General features: G+C 47.3%; 1 protein-coding gene across 1 annotated transcript in view; it reads left to right on the plus strand.

Moving 5' to 3' along the window:
• NDUFA5 (NADH:ubiquinone oxidoreductase subunit A5) overlaps nucleotides 1-17,312 on the plus strand; it is a 62,789-nt gene that overhangs the window by 13,524 nt on the left and 31,953 nt on the right. The window contains exon 3 of the mRNA XM_068133229.2: nucleotides 13,835-13,925. Within this exon, the coding sequence (XP_067989330.1) occupies nucleotides 13,845-13,925 (81 nt within the window). The 5' untranslated portion in view covers nucleotides 13,835-13,844. The remainder of the gene's footprint in view (nucleotides 1-13,834; nucleotides 13,926-17,312) is intronic.

Raw genomic sequence — 17,312 nt, forward strand, 5'->3', positions numbered from 1 at the left:
AAAACACAAAAGTTCCCTTCTTCAAAAATGGAGGAACATAAAGTCCTTGGAACTTCAGGGTGTTTTCCACAATGGCATTTGCTAGGGCTGTTTCGAGGTGCATAACACGACTGTACGAGACACAGTAACCTTGAGAGCAGAGACTTTCCAGGAGTTTCTTGTTTCTTGTGTCATGGTGAACTGCCAAGGCTAATCCTAGAGACTGTGGAGTTTCTTGTGATTTGGTTGATCGGAAGGTCGCAGAATCAGTTTTGGGCCTATAGTTCACTTGCTTGTCAGATTTGAATCCACCCAATAGCATCTGACTAACAGTGAGTACTTCTCTGTTAACATGAGTGGTTCGTTTTTCAGTTTCTAGTGTTTCTGTTGGCCCCACCATAACCCATCTGATCATTGCGTGGAGTGCTGCTGGAACATCATCTGTGCTGCTAGTGACCTGTATAGCATCGGATGAGTTTTCCTGTTGGTGGAAGTTCTTGATAATTCTGCGCAATGCCTTTGCTGCTTTATAGATAATATTCAGATCGTCTACTTCACTTTCTATCATGGCAGACTGAACCATATCGGATTCGCATGCATCTGGGGAGTAAAGAACAGAAGGTTTTCTCCTGTCCTTTTGCCTAACAGACGTGTTACGTGTGGTAGTTCTAGAAGAATTCTCTCCTTGAGCCAGTGTCTACTATATGCAGGGAAGTGGTGCGCCAATGCATCTGTGCCACCAAGCAAGTTGATGTATGTTGTTTCAATATGTGCCATGGATAAGTATTGTTTATTCTGAGTTTGACAGTCGACAAGGCTAATCAACTCGATCAAACATGATGTTTGAAACGGATGACCTCTCTCTGTTGTTCCCTTGTTATCCTTGGTACGTAACACATGGAATACATTTGTTGTCCAACATGACTTGTGGTATTGAACATCGATTGCATGTGCATCAGTGGGTGAGATGGATGTGTTTAACCTAGTTTGCAGGGTGAGATTTCCAGACAGCTCCACAGCATCGTGTAATGCTTTCCCACCGTTTTCTGTTCTCAATGTGTACAATTTTTGCTCGTTATCTTCCTGGCAGAAAAAGCAATGTTCCTTAATGAATGGAGCTGTTGCAGAACGTGTAAACGGACTGGTGGTGGAAGTTGATGGTTCGTCCAGTTCTGTGCTTTTTCGCTTTTGTCCACGTTTTTTCTCTGTGTAGGAGCCGGCTGAAATGTGATATTGATGGCGGTCTTTGGCACGTTGTACCTTCTCTTTGTTGGTTGCATTTGAATAACAGATACGATGCCAAACTGCATTATTGAATTGCAGACTTTCACTTGTTTCATCCTTTAAGCGACTGTGAATTTTAACATATTTTCCATCATGGTAGGCTGCTCTATCATTAAGGGTTTGTAGCAAGTGTTCAAACGAGTCCGGTTTGGGCTGCTGGACAAGCGTTCCATATTTTGCTGAAGCGGTTTGACAAATTATGCAGTGCTGCCACTGTGTGGGCTGAGTCGTAACTTCACTCATCTTCTCTCAAGACCTGCAAATATATAAAACGACAACAGGTAAGTAATTGTGAGCTTCATGAGGTTTATTTTAAATGAACTATTAGGTCTGATATAATGACTTTCCATGTACATGAACTGAACATGTTGAAATGATCCCATTTATGACTATGACTGTACTGAGGCGAAACATCACTCAATGTGGTATACATATTCAGAAAAAAACATGTTTCCTGAAAGTGGCCATCTTGAAAATCCGCTGTAGGCTGCCACCTGGTATCCCAGGGTAGGTGTAGATTATTTTAGATGGCTTCATGTGATTCCTCATCCCCAAAAATGTGGGTATAGGTGTTGGAATCAGCACTCTAGGTGGTTCAGATGTTGAGATATCGCGAAAAATAGGTTTCCGATGGTGGCCATTTTGAAAATCCAATATGGCCGCCAAAGAAAAATTTGCGCAAATGGAAACATGGTTTTTCGGATTCCTGGTGCTATAAGCTTTCCAAAAATGTATAGGTTTGCTAATCACAAAAAAAGAACGAAATTATAAATCTGAACATAATGAACCTGACTAATGGTTAAAACTAAGAAATTTTCCAAAATAACCAACATGCGAAAACAAAGCGGCAGCGATATACGGCAGAGATGCTTGCACGGCAAGATAACCACGTGACCTGAACGCTCGTTGGGCCACCTCGTGGCGGGTGGCGTAAGCTCGTAACTCAGATCTCGGCTCGCATCTCAAAGCAAAAAACCGCCCGAGCGACGGCTCGTATCTCGGAAAACTCGTAAGTTGGTGCACTCGTAAGTCAAGGTTTCACTGTAGATATATATATATATATATATATATATATATATATATATATATATATATATATATAGTGTTATGGATATGAGAATTGTGTTTAATTGTAAAATATCACCCTCCTTCCTCCATTTGTTGTGTATAAAGGTCAAAGGTCGTTCCCGTAGTTATTCCATATACCACACGTAGCCAATCATAGATTTCCTCCTTGTTCAGTAGTTATCTCCTTATTATGTGTATTAGATTAAGGCTTTGTCTTCCATTAATTAACACTCCATTGCACCGAATTCAAACAAGGTAGATTCCCTTCACATTCCCCTTTTGTCATGCCAACTGCATTGGGCGGTTTTCTGCATTCCGCTGCTGCCTTGGGGTTGTGGTTTTTTGCTGCAAGACTCCATTACGCACGAGGTCATCTCGGAGCAGAAGGTGGGAGGAGTCAGCCCAGCGCCAGGAACAAGGCGTGGCCTTGCAAACGCCTCCTCTAGGGGCGGGATCGGTGAGCCCTCGCGACCAATCAAGGCCGAGGCGAGCTCACCGATGGGCGTGTCGTGGAGGCCGGTGGCTTGATCGCCCCAGGGGCAATAAAAAGCGCGCGCGGAAGCCCTTTGAGAGAGAGAGAGAACCTGTCACGCAACGCCCCCACGTCAGATGCGGCACACCACAGCAGCTTGAACCAACGGAGCTTTGAAACCACCGCAGTTTTTGACCCCGGCAGCTTTGAGCGGTGAACCAAGTTGCAGCCTCGAAGCAACGTCGCCGTACGAGAGACGGTTGAGGAGAGCCGGCGGCTGCCCAACTCGAGCCGCGATCATCCCAACCACCCGGATCCTTCCCGCCATTCGTTCCTGCCATCATCCCCCGTGTAAGTCTGATTGTTCGTCCGTCTTCTGTGTTTTCCTGGGGTTTAAGTAAGACTGTTAATAGGTAAGCTAGAGTTTCACTGTGTCCTTCTGGTCCGTCCCTCTTTCTGTCTTTATTTTCTTATTCTTCCTTCTCCCTTGGTTTCTTTTGATTGTACATAATAGTAGTAATAAATTATATTTGTATTTCCAACCTTTTGTCTTCTTCTTCTTCACATCCTTCGTCTTTGAGGTTTCCACATTGAATACCTGTGGCACGATTTGGCCAACGTTCAGGAATCGGGTCTAGTAATTGTTAATAGTTCGTGCCGCGGTTGCTAAACCGCTCGGCAATTAACATCTGTCCGCGGTACGAACGGGGCTGTGCACCTACCTTTCCGGAGGTAGCTGTACAGCGTCAGGGACCACGTCGGTCAGTTATAGAAGAGGGGATTAATCCCCCCTCTAAGGGGAACATAGGCCGACGTTGGGTTCCGTAACAATATTAACCTGATAATTTCTATGGGTACCAAGTCCTTAAGCCTTTTAACATTGTCCTTGAAGACCTATTTTTGGAGATGTTATTTTACCCTTCATTTTCACCAATGCTCTAATAACCACATCTCAAATTGTATATACAATCGACACCACCGGTCAAAAGTTTTAGAACACCTCAATTTTTCCAGTTTTTATTGAAATTTACACCGTTTAATGTCTCAATGTACTCTTAAATTAAGCATAGAATAAATAAACAATTGGAGATAAAAAGAAATCAGAGAATCATTTTGTTTAACAAACTTTAATTTCAATTTTTGACTCAGCAAAGTAGCCACCTTTTGCAGATATAACCGCCGAACACACTCTTGGCATTCTTTCTGCAATGGAAATAAAATATTCTCCGTGAAGTTCTTCCCAACACTGGTGCAGAAGTTCCCACAAATCTGTTGCACTTGTAGGTTGCTTTGCTTTCACCCTTCTGTCCAGTTCATCCCAAACCAGCTCGACGGGGTTTAAGTCTGGAGACTGTGCTGGCCATTCCATGATTTGAAGCCTACCGTCTTCTTCTTTTCCTCGAAGGTAGTTTTGACCCAGTCTGGAGTTGTGTTTCGGGTCATTATCTTGCTGTAGGATGAACCCCTGACCAACTAGGTGTATAAAAAACCACCTTTAGAGGCCATTTTTTCCCCGCAAGCGGGGGTTGGCCTTTTTCGGGAACTGTGGTTGTTGTTGTTTTTCGGTCCCCTTTTTGAAGCAATGTTTTACGGCCGGATGCCCTTCCTGACGCCAACCCTTTTTGCCGCCTTTAACGACAAGCAGGGAATTACCAGTGAACTGGTACTCAATTTGCCGACCTCGGAAGGATGACAGGCTGAGTCAACCCCCCTGGCGTTAATTCAGCGATTGACCGGGATTCGAACCCAGGATCCTAGGATCCTAAGCCGGCACCCTAGCCGCTAGCCCAACACCAGGGTTGTGTATACCAGAGGGTATTGCATGGCACTGCAAAATGCTGTGGTAGCCCTTTTGGTTCAGGGTGCCTGTCACTCTGTGCAAGTTGCTGACTCTGCATCCAGCAAAAGAGCCCTAAACCATCATGCTTCATCCTCCATGTTTGACAGTTGGTGTCACACACTGAGGAACCATCCTTTCGCCTACTCGATGGCATAGAAAAACCCTGTGTGATGAACCAAAGATTTCAAATTTTGATTCATCTGTCCATAAGACCTTCTTCCAGTCTTCAGTAATCCACTGGCGGTGCTTCATGGCCCAGGCAAGCCTCTTTTTCTTATTTTGCCATCTCAGCAATGGCTTTCCTACTGCCACTCGACCTGTCAAACCTGCAGCTCGAAGTCTTCTCTTCACAGTTGAAACTGTGGCTTGCTTACTTTGACCAGTGTCAAGCTGTGATTGAAGCTGTTGTCCTGTGAGCCGCCTATCACGCAAGCTGTTGATTCTCAGAAACTTGTCTTCTGATTCTATTGTGGTTTTTGGGTCTGCCAGACCTCTTCCTGTCAGAGTTTCCTCCAGTTTCCAATATACTACTTCCTGCAGTGCAATATTGTTCACATAATGCTTCAGAGGGTGTACTAACAGTCTGTTCCAATACTGTTTTTATACAGACTGTGGGTTTGTGATCAAGTAATCAGCAGAGGTTGGGACACCTGTAGGATTGGTTTGCATCAACTTTCAAGGCTTAATTTACTTACATTGCTACAGAACAGCTGTAAGTTGTTAACCCATTACTTGTTCCCTGAAAAAGTCCTTTTTTTACAATATAACTGTGCAATTTATATTATTTTCCCGTTTTTGCTAACCTAAACTTTTTTTTTTTTTACCTCGAGCAGTTTACTGCTTACCTTTGTACCATTTCAGGTTATTTACTGGACATGAAACTGCGTAAATTTCAATAAAAACTGGAAAAATTAAGGTGTCTTAAAACTTTTGACCGGTTTTGTATTTTATATATATTGTTATGGAATCGGAGTACGGCACTCCCCTTAGCAAGGGGGGGTTAACCCCTTGTCTTGTTAAGCTGGCCGTCTTCGTTCCTGGTACCTGTAACGCTCCTCTGCGGAGGGGACCGATCAGAGTTATTGGTCCAGGGTTTATCCCGAATACCTTTATCAGTCCCTCCGTAGAACAGGAAGACAAGTACCGCTCGAACCCTGGACAAGATGGTATTTGCCGAGCGGTTTAGCAATCCGGAATCCGAGCCGTTAGCAATTGACTAACCTGATTGTAAGCGGTTCTGCCAAAATCGTGCCACAGGTATTCAATCATGGAAAAGACAAGGACGATCGGACGAGAATGAAAACCAGAAGAGTACGGAGGAACAGATATTTATTAATTACTATACAAGACTAAAGAAGAAGAAGAACGAAGGTAATTTACATAAGAGAAGACACAGTGCAATTCTTAGAACAAGCTTAACTTATTCCCACAGGGACAATACAACAACAACAACAACAACAACAACAACATGCATTTTAAAGGCCATTTTCCCTGCTAGAGCGGGGGTTAGCCTTGCGGTCCCCATGACAATCTTCTCCATTTTGCTCTATTTTCTGCATCTCTCCTTGTTAACCCCCTTGCCCGCATTTCTTCTTCCACCATCTTTAGCCAAGTCTTTCTCGGTCTTCCCCGTCTTCTACTTCCTTCTACATTCATTTCCATCACTCTTCTCAACCAGTCACTTTCATCCTTCCTCAACACATGACCAAACCATCTCAACCTGTTCCTCTTCACAGCATCAATCACAGGCTCTATTCCCATCATCTTTTCCATCCACAGGGACAATACAAACAGCACAAACTCACGTACACTAATGGGGAATTGAAGGCAGGAATGAATGGCTGGAAGGAGAAGGTTCAGGTCCGTGCAGAACGGCAGGGCTGGAAGCGAGCGGCCGCCGACTCCCCACACTCGGGTTCACACGGCAGGGTTGCTCGCAGCACTGCGTCAGAGCTTCACGCGGCAGGGGCTGTTTGAAGCAGCGTCTCGTAGCAGGGCCGACTCTCTTGAACCTCCTCCAAAAACCCTGCGCGTCTCTCTCAGAACTCGTAACTTGCTCAACACTCAAGCGCCTTTCCCATAAGAACTTGCAAGCTCACCACTCCACAGAAAAGCTTCACGCAACGGGTTATATGGCCAGCCCCGTTAAACCCTCTCGAACCTGCTAGATGTTTCTGTCCCCGCCCTCTCAAGCCATGCCCACCGATTCCTGTTTGGTCGTTAGGGGGCTCTCTGGCTCCACCTTCGATGACGAGTGGAGCCACGCCCTTCTTCTCCGATCCTGGCCTTGTGGGCAATGGAGTTTTGGAGCGAGCGCTAAGGCGGCTGCGGCTGGCAGAGGCGCTTTGGGGAAATTGAAAAGGGGGACTATCTTATTTGTTTGATGCAACGCAGATTCAACTATTGGAAACATGGCCTTACCTGAAACACATAATAATGATATAACCACAAAAGGGCCTATGATTTGCTACGTGTTGCAATGTGGACTAACTAAGGTGCAATTATTTCATTTAACAGCCAATTAAGGGGAAATGTACGCAGGGGTTATTTATAAGGAAATTTACAACTAAATTTACATGTGAAGGTTCTAGATACCGCAACACAGCACCCTCATTCCTCACGGCACGTCTCGGGCCGACAAAACTTTAACTTAGTGTGACACGCAGGTGTAATACCCTCTACTATTAACCTTACCCTGAGTGCGACAGTTTTAAAACACAATTAAATATGTCCCCCTACTACGTTGCATCCTACCTAACAGATTCACGCCCACAATTAACCGAATTGCGGAATTAATTCTCAAGCTAAACATTCACGGTGGGGAGCATTATTTCCAAGTGACACTAATTCGTATTTACACTGCAACCCCAGGACCTGTCATTTCTGGAAACAAGAAGAATCCTGTGGGAGGGAGGAGAAAGCATGCACTGCATCAATACACCACCTCATGCCCAGGGATGCAGAATTTTATTGCAATGCATCCCCGAGCATGCAAGCACCAAAGCACCAATCAAGCACCATCCGGTGCTACATTACACACACCATAAAAAAACAACTGGTGGTCTTGTTCTTATTCCTTCTGCTCCTGCTGGTCCGATGTTCCTTCCAGATGTTGTTCTTCTTGATGTTCCTTCTTGGCTTGCGGCCTATTTGAAAAGTAGGCCGCAAGCCAAGTACCAGGAACACAACCGTGTCCACTGTTTTTATTTATGGCCAACAGGGGCCAACTATGGGTGGTCCACCTGTAGGCTTGGTGCCACCTCACCGAGGTCCGCAAGTGAAGATTTTTGGCCACAATGGCCGGTCCCAGCAGAGGGGTCATGCCCCAAATTGTGGGGTCCATAAGTGGTGCTCGGCTACAGAACCGTGGTGCATGGCCGCAAGACGTGCGGTCCATAAGTGGTGCATCGATCCAGGCAGCTGGCAGCGGGGGCTCGGGCACACAAATGCGGCTCCCGCATGCTCTCCCTCAGTGCCCAGAGAGCACGGTCCATGGGGGGGGGTGCGGGGGGGGAAGGAAGACAAAGCAGCATCAGCGAGGGCAAGGGCGCAAGGGTACACATCAACACAAGGCAATGCAGAGTGAGGCGCGTCTGGAGAGCGAGCGGAGAAAGCTCGTCCCTAACGTACGCCACCCCACCTGTCACCTACGCTACCCTGGCCCCTTGCCCCGTATTTACAAAACAATTTACAATTTGTCACTACGTCCTGTCTTCCCCATATCTCCCCTAATTCCAAATTAGTTACCAATCCCTCTAAACAAATTTGCCATCGCTCAAATTCCTCATCAATTCCTCATAAGGAGGAAGAGATGGAACAACCAGCACAATGTCACACCCACGTCATGATGCGTCTCACATTTCCAAAACATTTGCACAGAAAAAAACCCCAAAAAACCATGGCATGGTGTGGAGCACCGTCGTCACCTCAGGTGAGTGGATGCAGATGGTGCGAGGAGATTTTTAATCCTAACTACTTTCGAAATGACATTAACACACTTTACACTACCCGGGGTCTTTCCCTGCAAAACCATTGGCCATCTTACTCTATGCGGTTCTAAGAACCAAACTCCCATTGCACATACTGTGGCACTCTCCAATTTGGGGTCTCACTCCCCCGATTCAACTCCCTGTGCCTTTGCACAATTTCGGGGCTGAGTCGTGTGGCTCTCCCAGCAGGTCTACTCACCTGCACACCTCCGCCACTGCAGTTGCCTCCGAGCTTACCTGCTCCTTATCCTAACCTATCTACTTGGGGAAGGCCCTCTGGCGCTCTCCCCACTCGGTGCCCTCTGGCACTGGGCTACCCGGGTCCGTCCTCCGGATCCTCGGGCCCCATCCAAAACTCTACCGGCTCCCAGAGCCCACCTGCGGCCTCACCTGGCCGACATCCTCACAGTGGCGGAGTGCCCAACCAACCACACACACCAACAGGCCACATGCCCAGCCATTTCCACGTCACTAATGCACCCATCCAAATACCATTCCACCACACGCACCACAGATGCCAATATCCAACCACAATTTACCTATACCCTCTACCTACTCTTAAACTACCCTCCCCGGGTATTCGTGATGGGGGTCCATCTTCCCCATCCACTCCCTTCGCACCAACCACTCCACGTTTTCCACCATACTCACTCCACACCATCCATTCCATACTCCATTCCATACTCCATGTAGCCCAGACCATTCATTTCATCCAACCATTCTCTGCACACCTGTGCTTCACTTGAACACCTGTGCTCACACACACCTGGTGGCTCTTGCACCCTCCTTTCCTCCCAGGCTTCTTCATTCACTCAATACAATGCACAATCACAATTATTCACTCATACACTGCTCCATACACTTTCACGCTCAATACAACTCACAATCACCTCACACTTTTCACAATATGCTGCTCCATACACTTTCAACACACATACACAGCATCATCTGATCTAACTGGTGCCCTTCTAAAACTCGCGCTTCCCAGTCGCCCCTTATAATCCATCTAACCTATTCTACGTCCCCTACTACTTGTACAATGTCACTACTTAATTCTACAGTTACCTATGGTCATTTTTCTAGATCCCTAATCATTATCCAAACCCTCCCTCGGCAAGCTTACACTGCTAAAACCCCATAAATCTATAGCTCATGTGCCCGGGGATGCGAGGGATGGCAGATTTGCCATTCCTCCACATCGGGCATCTCCCACTATCAATTTTTCCCATCCAATTTTCTGCCAATCATCTTCGCTAATCAATTTTGCCAATCAATTTACCCATCAAATTTTTGCCGATCAAATTTCACTACCCCTACCATCGTCCATTATTCTGAGCCTCGGTGCGTCGTTACATGCTCAAAGCTCGGCTTCGCCAAGCCGAGCAATGAACGCGGGTGGTTTGTTTCCTGCAGTTGGATCCGTCCGGCACTCGGTTCAGGGGAGGAGGTTTACTCGGCCCAAGATTCCGAGGTCCACCTCGGCGCGGAGCCTTTCGGTCCCCCGCCCGATGGCCAAATCTCGCCCGGCCGGAACGCCGCAACCACAAGGGGTCGCCGTCCCGACCCTTCCTACCTTCCCTCGCACCGGGCCGCCCGCTCCGCTTAGCAGAGCGTGGATGCGACCGTGCAGGGCGAGGCCCGGCGCGGCTCGCGCACGGCGGTTCTTTTGAAACCGCCGTGATTACGACTCCCACCGGTTCCCGCAGTACCCGCAGTACCCACAGCCCGGCACGGACCGAGGGCTCAGGTCGGCTAACCGTCGGTTTAACCGCTGCTCCGTTTAGTGTCGATGCTCCCCGTACATACACCACTCGTTCCTTTTCCTCCTCACACATCCAGGTGTCTCCACACACTTCGTTATTGTACTTCCTCTTAGACACCACCCAGGTACACTCATTCCGCTCACAGACTTCGTTACACACCTGACCACCGCACACCTTGGCACACACTCGTCGTTCGCACACTTCATCAACACACCTCCTCGCGCCCACTCCTCGGTCACATCCTCTGTGACAACCAGGGGTGTGCACTCTTTTGCACACCCAATCACGCGCTTCAATGTGCCCTCTCGCACCGCGCCACCACCAACTCAGGTGTACATTCCCGCACATGCTCGACCATTCCAGGTGTGCATTCTTCCATTCCAGGTGTGCATTCCTTCTCACCTGCCACAACCAACTCGTACTCCGTGTCACTCTCACCACCGCACTCTGTCGTGCGTTCCTTCTCACTCTCGACAGCACACTCACTCCTCGGCGCACACTTTTTCCTCACACACCCCATAGTCGGACATCCTTGCACACCTCCTCTTTCCACACACTCTGCACCAGTCGCACACCTCACCAGCGGCCTCTCACGAACGCCCGGGTCTAGCCCAACACCCAAGCTCACTGAATCTCCCCTCGCACCATATACATTCCCGAGCATATCGCCACTCACCTCGGCACCTCTTCTCTTTCGCTCCGCCTCCACCACCTGCAAACTCTTTATTTGGTCAGTAAGCACATCATCACGCTGTGAGCACAGACCTTGCACCAATTCCATTACCTCCTCCTTTATCTCCCTCTTAGTCTCCCTCCGTCTCTTCTTAATTTCACTTACCCCCTCTTCCACTTCCTCGAATTTTTGTCTCGCCTCCTTTATTTCCCGGAGCGCCCCTTCAATTTCTTCCTCTAGCGCCACCTTGGTCGTTTCTATGTGCGTCCTGACTTCCTGTTCTTTCGTCTCCATTGCCTCTGTCACCTCGTCCAACCTCTTTGTCAACCCCTCGTGTACCATCTGACATTCCTTCTTCGTCGCTATCAGTTCTTTTTTTTATCTCTTTTTGTGTCGCTTTCAACCCTCCTATCACCGCCGTGTTCTTTTGCACCTGCTCCCCTAACTCCTTTTGTCCCACCTTCAGCTGCTCTACTCCCCGCATCAGGTCTTCTATGCCCCCCTGTAACCTAGCCGTACTATTCCTCACCTCTTTCTCCATGCGCTCCTCACCCCGCTTTACCTCCTTGCGTACCCCCATGACCTCTTCGCCCACTCCGCGCCTTATCTCCTCCCCCATCTCTCCCATCTCTTTGGTAGATGCCGCCCTCATCTGCTCCAAATCATTCCTTTGGGCATCCAATTTACTTTCCAACCCGATTTTCACCTCCTCGATCTGATTCCCCATCTGTTTAATTTCCCGGGCGGATTGCTCCCCTATTTCCCTCAATTTGCCTTCCATCTTGTCTTCTAGCCCCGTTAACCCATTCTTCACCCCTCTCATCCCGTTGTCTAACCCCTCAAATTTGTTGTCTAAACCCTCAAATTTGGCTTCTAGCCCCCCGATTCGATTTCCCATGTCGTTCCTCAATGCCCCGATTTGGCTTCCCATGTCATGTCTCATTGCTCCAATTTGGCCTCCCAATTGCTCGATTTGGCTTCCCAGCCCCCTGTTCTTTTCCATCTCCTCACCCGACTTGACCATGAAGGCCTGCATTTGCAGCATGAGTAGGTCCCAGTTCATCGGCGCCGCGGGTGTGGCTGCGCCATTTTGTGCGCCTGAAACCTCGTGCGCGAGGCCGCCGTCTTGTGCGCCTGCCGCCCCCTCTACCACATCCTCGTCGCTTTCCTCCTCTCTCTCTCCCAATTCCTCCCTGGGGTCCTGGGCTGCCTCTAACCCTTCTTCTTCTACCCCCACCGGCATCCGATCGCCTTGATTATCCATGGCACGACTTTAATTTGGGATTTTAACAAAATTTCGGCTGCTCGTAATTTCGAATGCGTTAAGCGCACTTCGGGTCAAATCCCACTCCCGGACACCAATTGTTACGGAATCGGAGTACGGCACTCCGCTTAGCAAGGGGGGGTTAACCCCTTGTCTTGTTAAGCTGGCCGTCTTCGTTCCTGGTACCTGTAACGCTCCTCTGCGGAGGGGACTGATCAGGGTTATTGGTCCAGGGTTTATCCCGAATACCTTTATCAGTCCATCCGTAGAACAGGGAGACAAGTACCGCTCAAACCCCGGACAAGATGGTATTTGCCGAGCGGTTTAGCAATCCGGAATCCGAGCCGTTAGCAATTGACTAACCCGATTGTAAGCGGTTCTGCCAAAATCGTGCCACAGGTATTCAATCATGGAAAGGACAAGGACGATCGGACGAGAATGAAAACCAGAAGAGTACGGAGGAACAGATATTTATTAATTACTATACAAGACTAAAGAAGAAGAAGAACGAAGGTAATTTACATAAGAGAAGACACAGTGCAATTCTTATAACAAGCTTAACTTATTCCCACAGGAACAATACAAACAGCACAAACTCACGTACACCAATGGGGAATTGAAGGCAGGAATGAATGGCTGGAAGGAGAAGGTTCAGGTCCGTGCAGAACGGCAGGGCTGGAAGCGAGCGGCCGCTGACTCCCCGCACTCGGGTTCACACGGCAGGGTTGCTCGCAGCAGCGCGTCAGAGTTTCATGCGGCAGGGGCTGTTTGAAGCAGCATCTCGTAGCTTCACGCGGCAGGGCCGACTCTCTTGAACCTCCTCCAAAAACCCTGCGCGTCTCTCTCAGAACTCGTAACTTGCTCAACACAAGCGCCTTTCCCATAAGAACTTGCAAGCTCACCACTCCACAGAACTGCAGTGGGGGCTTCGTGCAACGGGTTATATGGACAGCCCCGTTGAACCCTCTCTAACCTGCTAGATGTTTCTGTCCCCGCCCTCTCAAGCCATGCCCACCGATTCCTGGTTGGTCATTAGGTAGTGGGCTCTCTGGATCTACCTTCGATGACGAGTGGGGCCACGCCCTTCTTCTCCGATCCTGGCCTCATGGGCAATGGAGTTTTGGAGCGAGCGCGAAGGCGGCTGCGGCTGGCAGAGGCGCTTTGGGGAAATTGAAAAGGGGGACTATCTTATTTGTTTGATGCAACGCAGATTCAACTTTTGGAAACATGGCCTTACCTGAAACACATAATAATGATATAACTACGAAAGGGCCTATGATTTGCTACGTGTTGCAATGTGGACTAACTAAGGTGCAATTATTTCATTTAACAGCCAATTAAGGGGAAATGTACACAGGGGTTATTTATAAGGAAATTTACAACTAAATTTACATGTGAAGGTTCTAGAAACCGCAACTATATATATATATATGTTTCCAATGTCCGAGTCCAGTAATTGCAACACGCTTGACGTGGGATGTACCTCCTGCCTTGTGTCGCAGCGTTTACACGATGCTGCAAGGACAGCGGCATCCTGATGGTGGTGAAGTGCAGAGAGGAAAACTCGGAGCTGAAGGAGTGCCTCACAAAACTGTGAGTGTTTAACCAGCAGCACACAACCGCACGAGAGTCTCGTTCATCTGAAGTGGTCATATTATTGTGACGTCACTCGACGAAAGTGTAAATGCGTTTTCAGCCAATGTCTGCCCCTTGCTTGTAATTTTGTCTGACTGCATTGCTCTGGTCATCGGTTACTATGCCGTGGTTCATAAGGGTATCGGCCAATGTAAGGGTGGACCGAATCGTCGGCATAATCCCGCCTTGTCTCTCGTGTTTTTGTGGGTGCGATCCACACTCGGGTATTTCAGACAAACCTCATCCAATATCCGGCAAACTTCGGGTCTTTCGGTGTAGCGTGAAATCATCTCCATTTGTATCACTACAACCACCAAGGACGCATCGACGAGGCATAAATGTGATATTAATGGGGTTAGTGGGTAGCAGTGGGGATACTATAGTTGTCTGCTGAATTGTTCTCTTTGTGTAACGTTGATTGTTTGACAGGGGCTTTGTTCTCTGCTTATTGTTTTGCCATCATTTATCATTGTGAGTTTTGTTTGACAGTGCAAATTTGCAATTTCTGTGGACAATACACATTATATCGTACCACAATATAACCCGTTATCAGGACGGATATGGCGGTCGGCTTCCTGGTGCAACGTCAGTTAATCATGAAGAAGATTGACTCATAATCGCCCAAAATTTTTTTTTTTTTTGTATACAAGATCGAGCCTCGTGAAAGAGCTAACATTAATCACACAAAAAGTCAAACCGACACATTAAAAAAAAACATATAATAAGGGGAACGGTCGACAAGATGGGGAGAGAGGGGGAAAGACACGAACACAACACTTGAGAGCAGGGACATCGGGAGATCTGTGGGAGGGAGAGGGCTTGGGGGGAGGTTAACCAATTACCCACCTTATAAATCAGAAATTGGAAAAAGACATCTATTTTGTTGAGTATCAAGGGATTGTTTTGTGTCGTGGCGTTCTGAGCATTTCGGCTCCCCTTTAACACACATAAAAACATTGCCTCAAACAGGGAACCATGATTGTCATGGGGCCCGCAAGGCCAACCCCCGCTTTAACGGGGAAAAATGGCCTCAAAACGATCATTCATTCATTCATTTTATTTTAACAACGAAATCCAATCTTGTAATTTATTCATTAAAATTAATAAATGCATTATCGGCTTTATTTTTTAGTAAAGCTCAAACATTGTTTTGCATGGTTCTTTTATTGTCCCAACCCATTGCCGGATGTTCATGAACTCTTCTACTTGTCCTGTTCCAACAGCTATAAAGATCCAATTTTTTACAACCAGTGCGAGCAGGAGTACTTGCAGGAACGGCAGACGTTCAGGAAGACCGGAGTCCCAGCACGTTCATATCGGACAGACCACTAGAAGGACAGCTCGTTACTTGTGAATTTTGATATTTATTCGACATGAAAAATCGAGGTAATTTGGTGCCGGGTGTTGGTTGTGTAATTAACATACACGATGGAAATGCAGTGACCATCACTGCTCTGGTACTACGTACAACCAAATAAATCGGTTTACAATGATTTCAAAAGGAGTCAAGATTGTACAGATCATGCTTTGATAAAAATTTTGTCAACAGTTCAAATCTTGGTTGAATTGGTTTAAAACGTCCTGGTTGAACGAACATGTGACCCGGAGCGAGTGTTTTTGGCAATCCTACAAACCCTATGGGAGTGAAGAGAGAGAGAGAGAGAGAGTCGTGTGAACACACACACACACCCATTGGAGCAACAGGAATGATGAAGAAGAACCTCACCGAGATTAATAAAAAGAAAAAAACCATCCTTGGGACTATTACCACAAATGAACTATTGGAGCAACAGGAATGATGAAGAAGAACCTCACCGAGATTTTTAAAAAAGAAAAAAACCATCCCTGGGAATATTACCACAAATGAACTACAACTGGAGGCAATCCAGGGTTCGGTGATGATCCTGAAAAGAGAACTTGGAACAAAACTCTGAAAAAGTTGAACAGCTTGGTCCAAAAACAGCGGTAAACCTCCCAAAAAGTTTTTATTTTTTTCCCACCATTTTCATTTTATTTCATTGAATTATACACGAACATTAGAACAAATCACCTTGTCTGCACTTTCAAAAACCCTCAGTTGCATCCAGCCCAGCATGAAGGGAGTATGTTTGTGAATGTAGAAGAGAAAGGTGGAAACACAAACCTGTGAGTGCCCCTTTGAAGGGAATTTTCATGAGCTGAAGATCGTTGACATAGATACCAAGACCATGAAAAGGAAAGTGATCAAGTGGATGAAAAATGTAACCAGGTGAATTTAAAGTAAATGGAGTTGATGCCATTGTCCAATAGATGAATGAAAGAAGAGCAGGTCAGGTGAGCGAAGCTGAATGAAAGAAAAGTTTGAGTGAAGACGTTAAAAGGATTTGAGCTTCGCTCTGCATGGGCTGGTGGATTGGAGCGTGCAGGTAGAGATCTGCTATTCTAAGATTGCAAAATCATATTCGTCGTGATAATACATCGATAGGTAGTCCATCGATCACAGTTACTCGACCAAACTTGTAAGCCAGTCCACTCAACACCAACACTCAACAGGGGCCCACAAACTCAAGCGAACACAATGACGTCTTAACACCACTTTGATGGCCTCGGGAAATCAACTGATAAATGGCTGCACGGACCACACCATGCACGTCTATAACAGCACAACTACTTCAACATTTCACAATGAGGGGGTGTGTTCCCTCAGCAAGCAGCTTGCCTCATCGCTTGATTCAAAGCACTCCATTGGGACGGGGAGCCTGGCACCGCTTAACAACATGGCGGCGGCCTCCATGCAAACAATGCGTCCGTGGAACTCAAATGTTTTCAGTTTTACTCGATCCTCTTGTGAGAACTTCCCCAAACAAACTTATTGTGTTATCATCAGCTACAGAGTGTGAAGAAGAGAGAAAGAAAGGAAAGTGAGGAGGAGGATCCCCGACCAAGGTTATCTGCAGACCCGACCATTGTGCAATTTGGAAAAGGGAGGAGTGGGTATCTTACTGTAATTCACCAAATGTCCGTCCGTCCGTTCCCAGGTATCTCAAAAACGGCTGAACCGAATCAAACGATATTTAGGGTGGGTAATCTTGGGATCTCCTGGAGTAAAACAGGGTATATTGTTTTTCCAATTTCACCTTTGGTCTCCAGCATTTTCAGCTGTGGACTCCCGCATAACGTTATTTTCCCGGGTGCCGCACAAACGGCTGCACCAATCGCTGCACCGTAATCACGCAGGACATCCCAAGAAACAAAAAAATACCAACCAGGTGGAGTACTGGGGGTGCACGGCCACCTCTCCAGCCCACGGACAACGTCGGCCGCAATACCAAGCGTGTTCCATTAGCAAGCAGCTCGCTTACCGCT

The sequence above is a fragment of the Myxine glutinosa genome, chromosome 12, assembly GCF_964187855.1.
Source record: "Myxine glutinosa chromosome 12, kmMyxGlut1.1, whole genome shotgun sequence".
NCBI lineage: Eukaryota > Metazoa > Chordata > Myxini > Myxiniformes > Myxinidae > Myxine > Myxine glutinosa.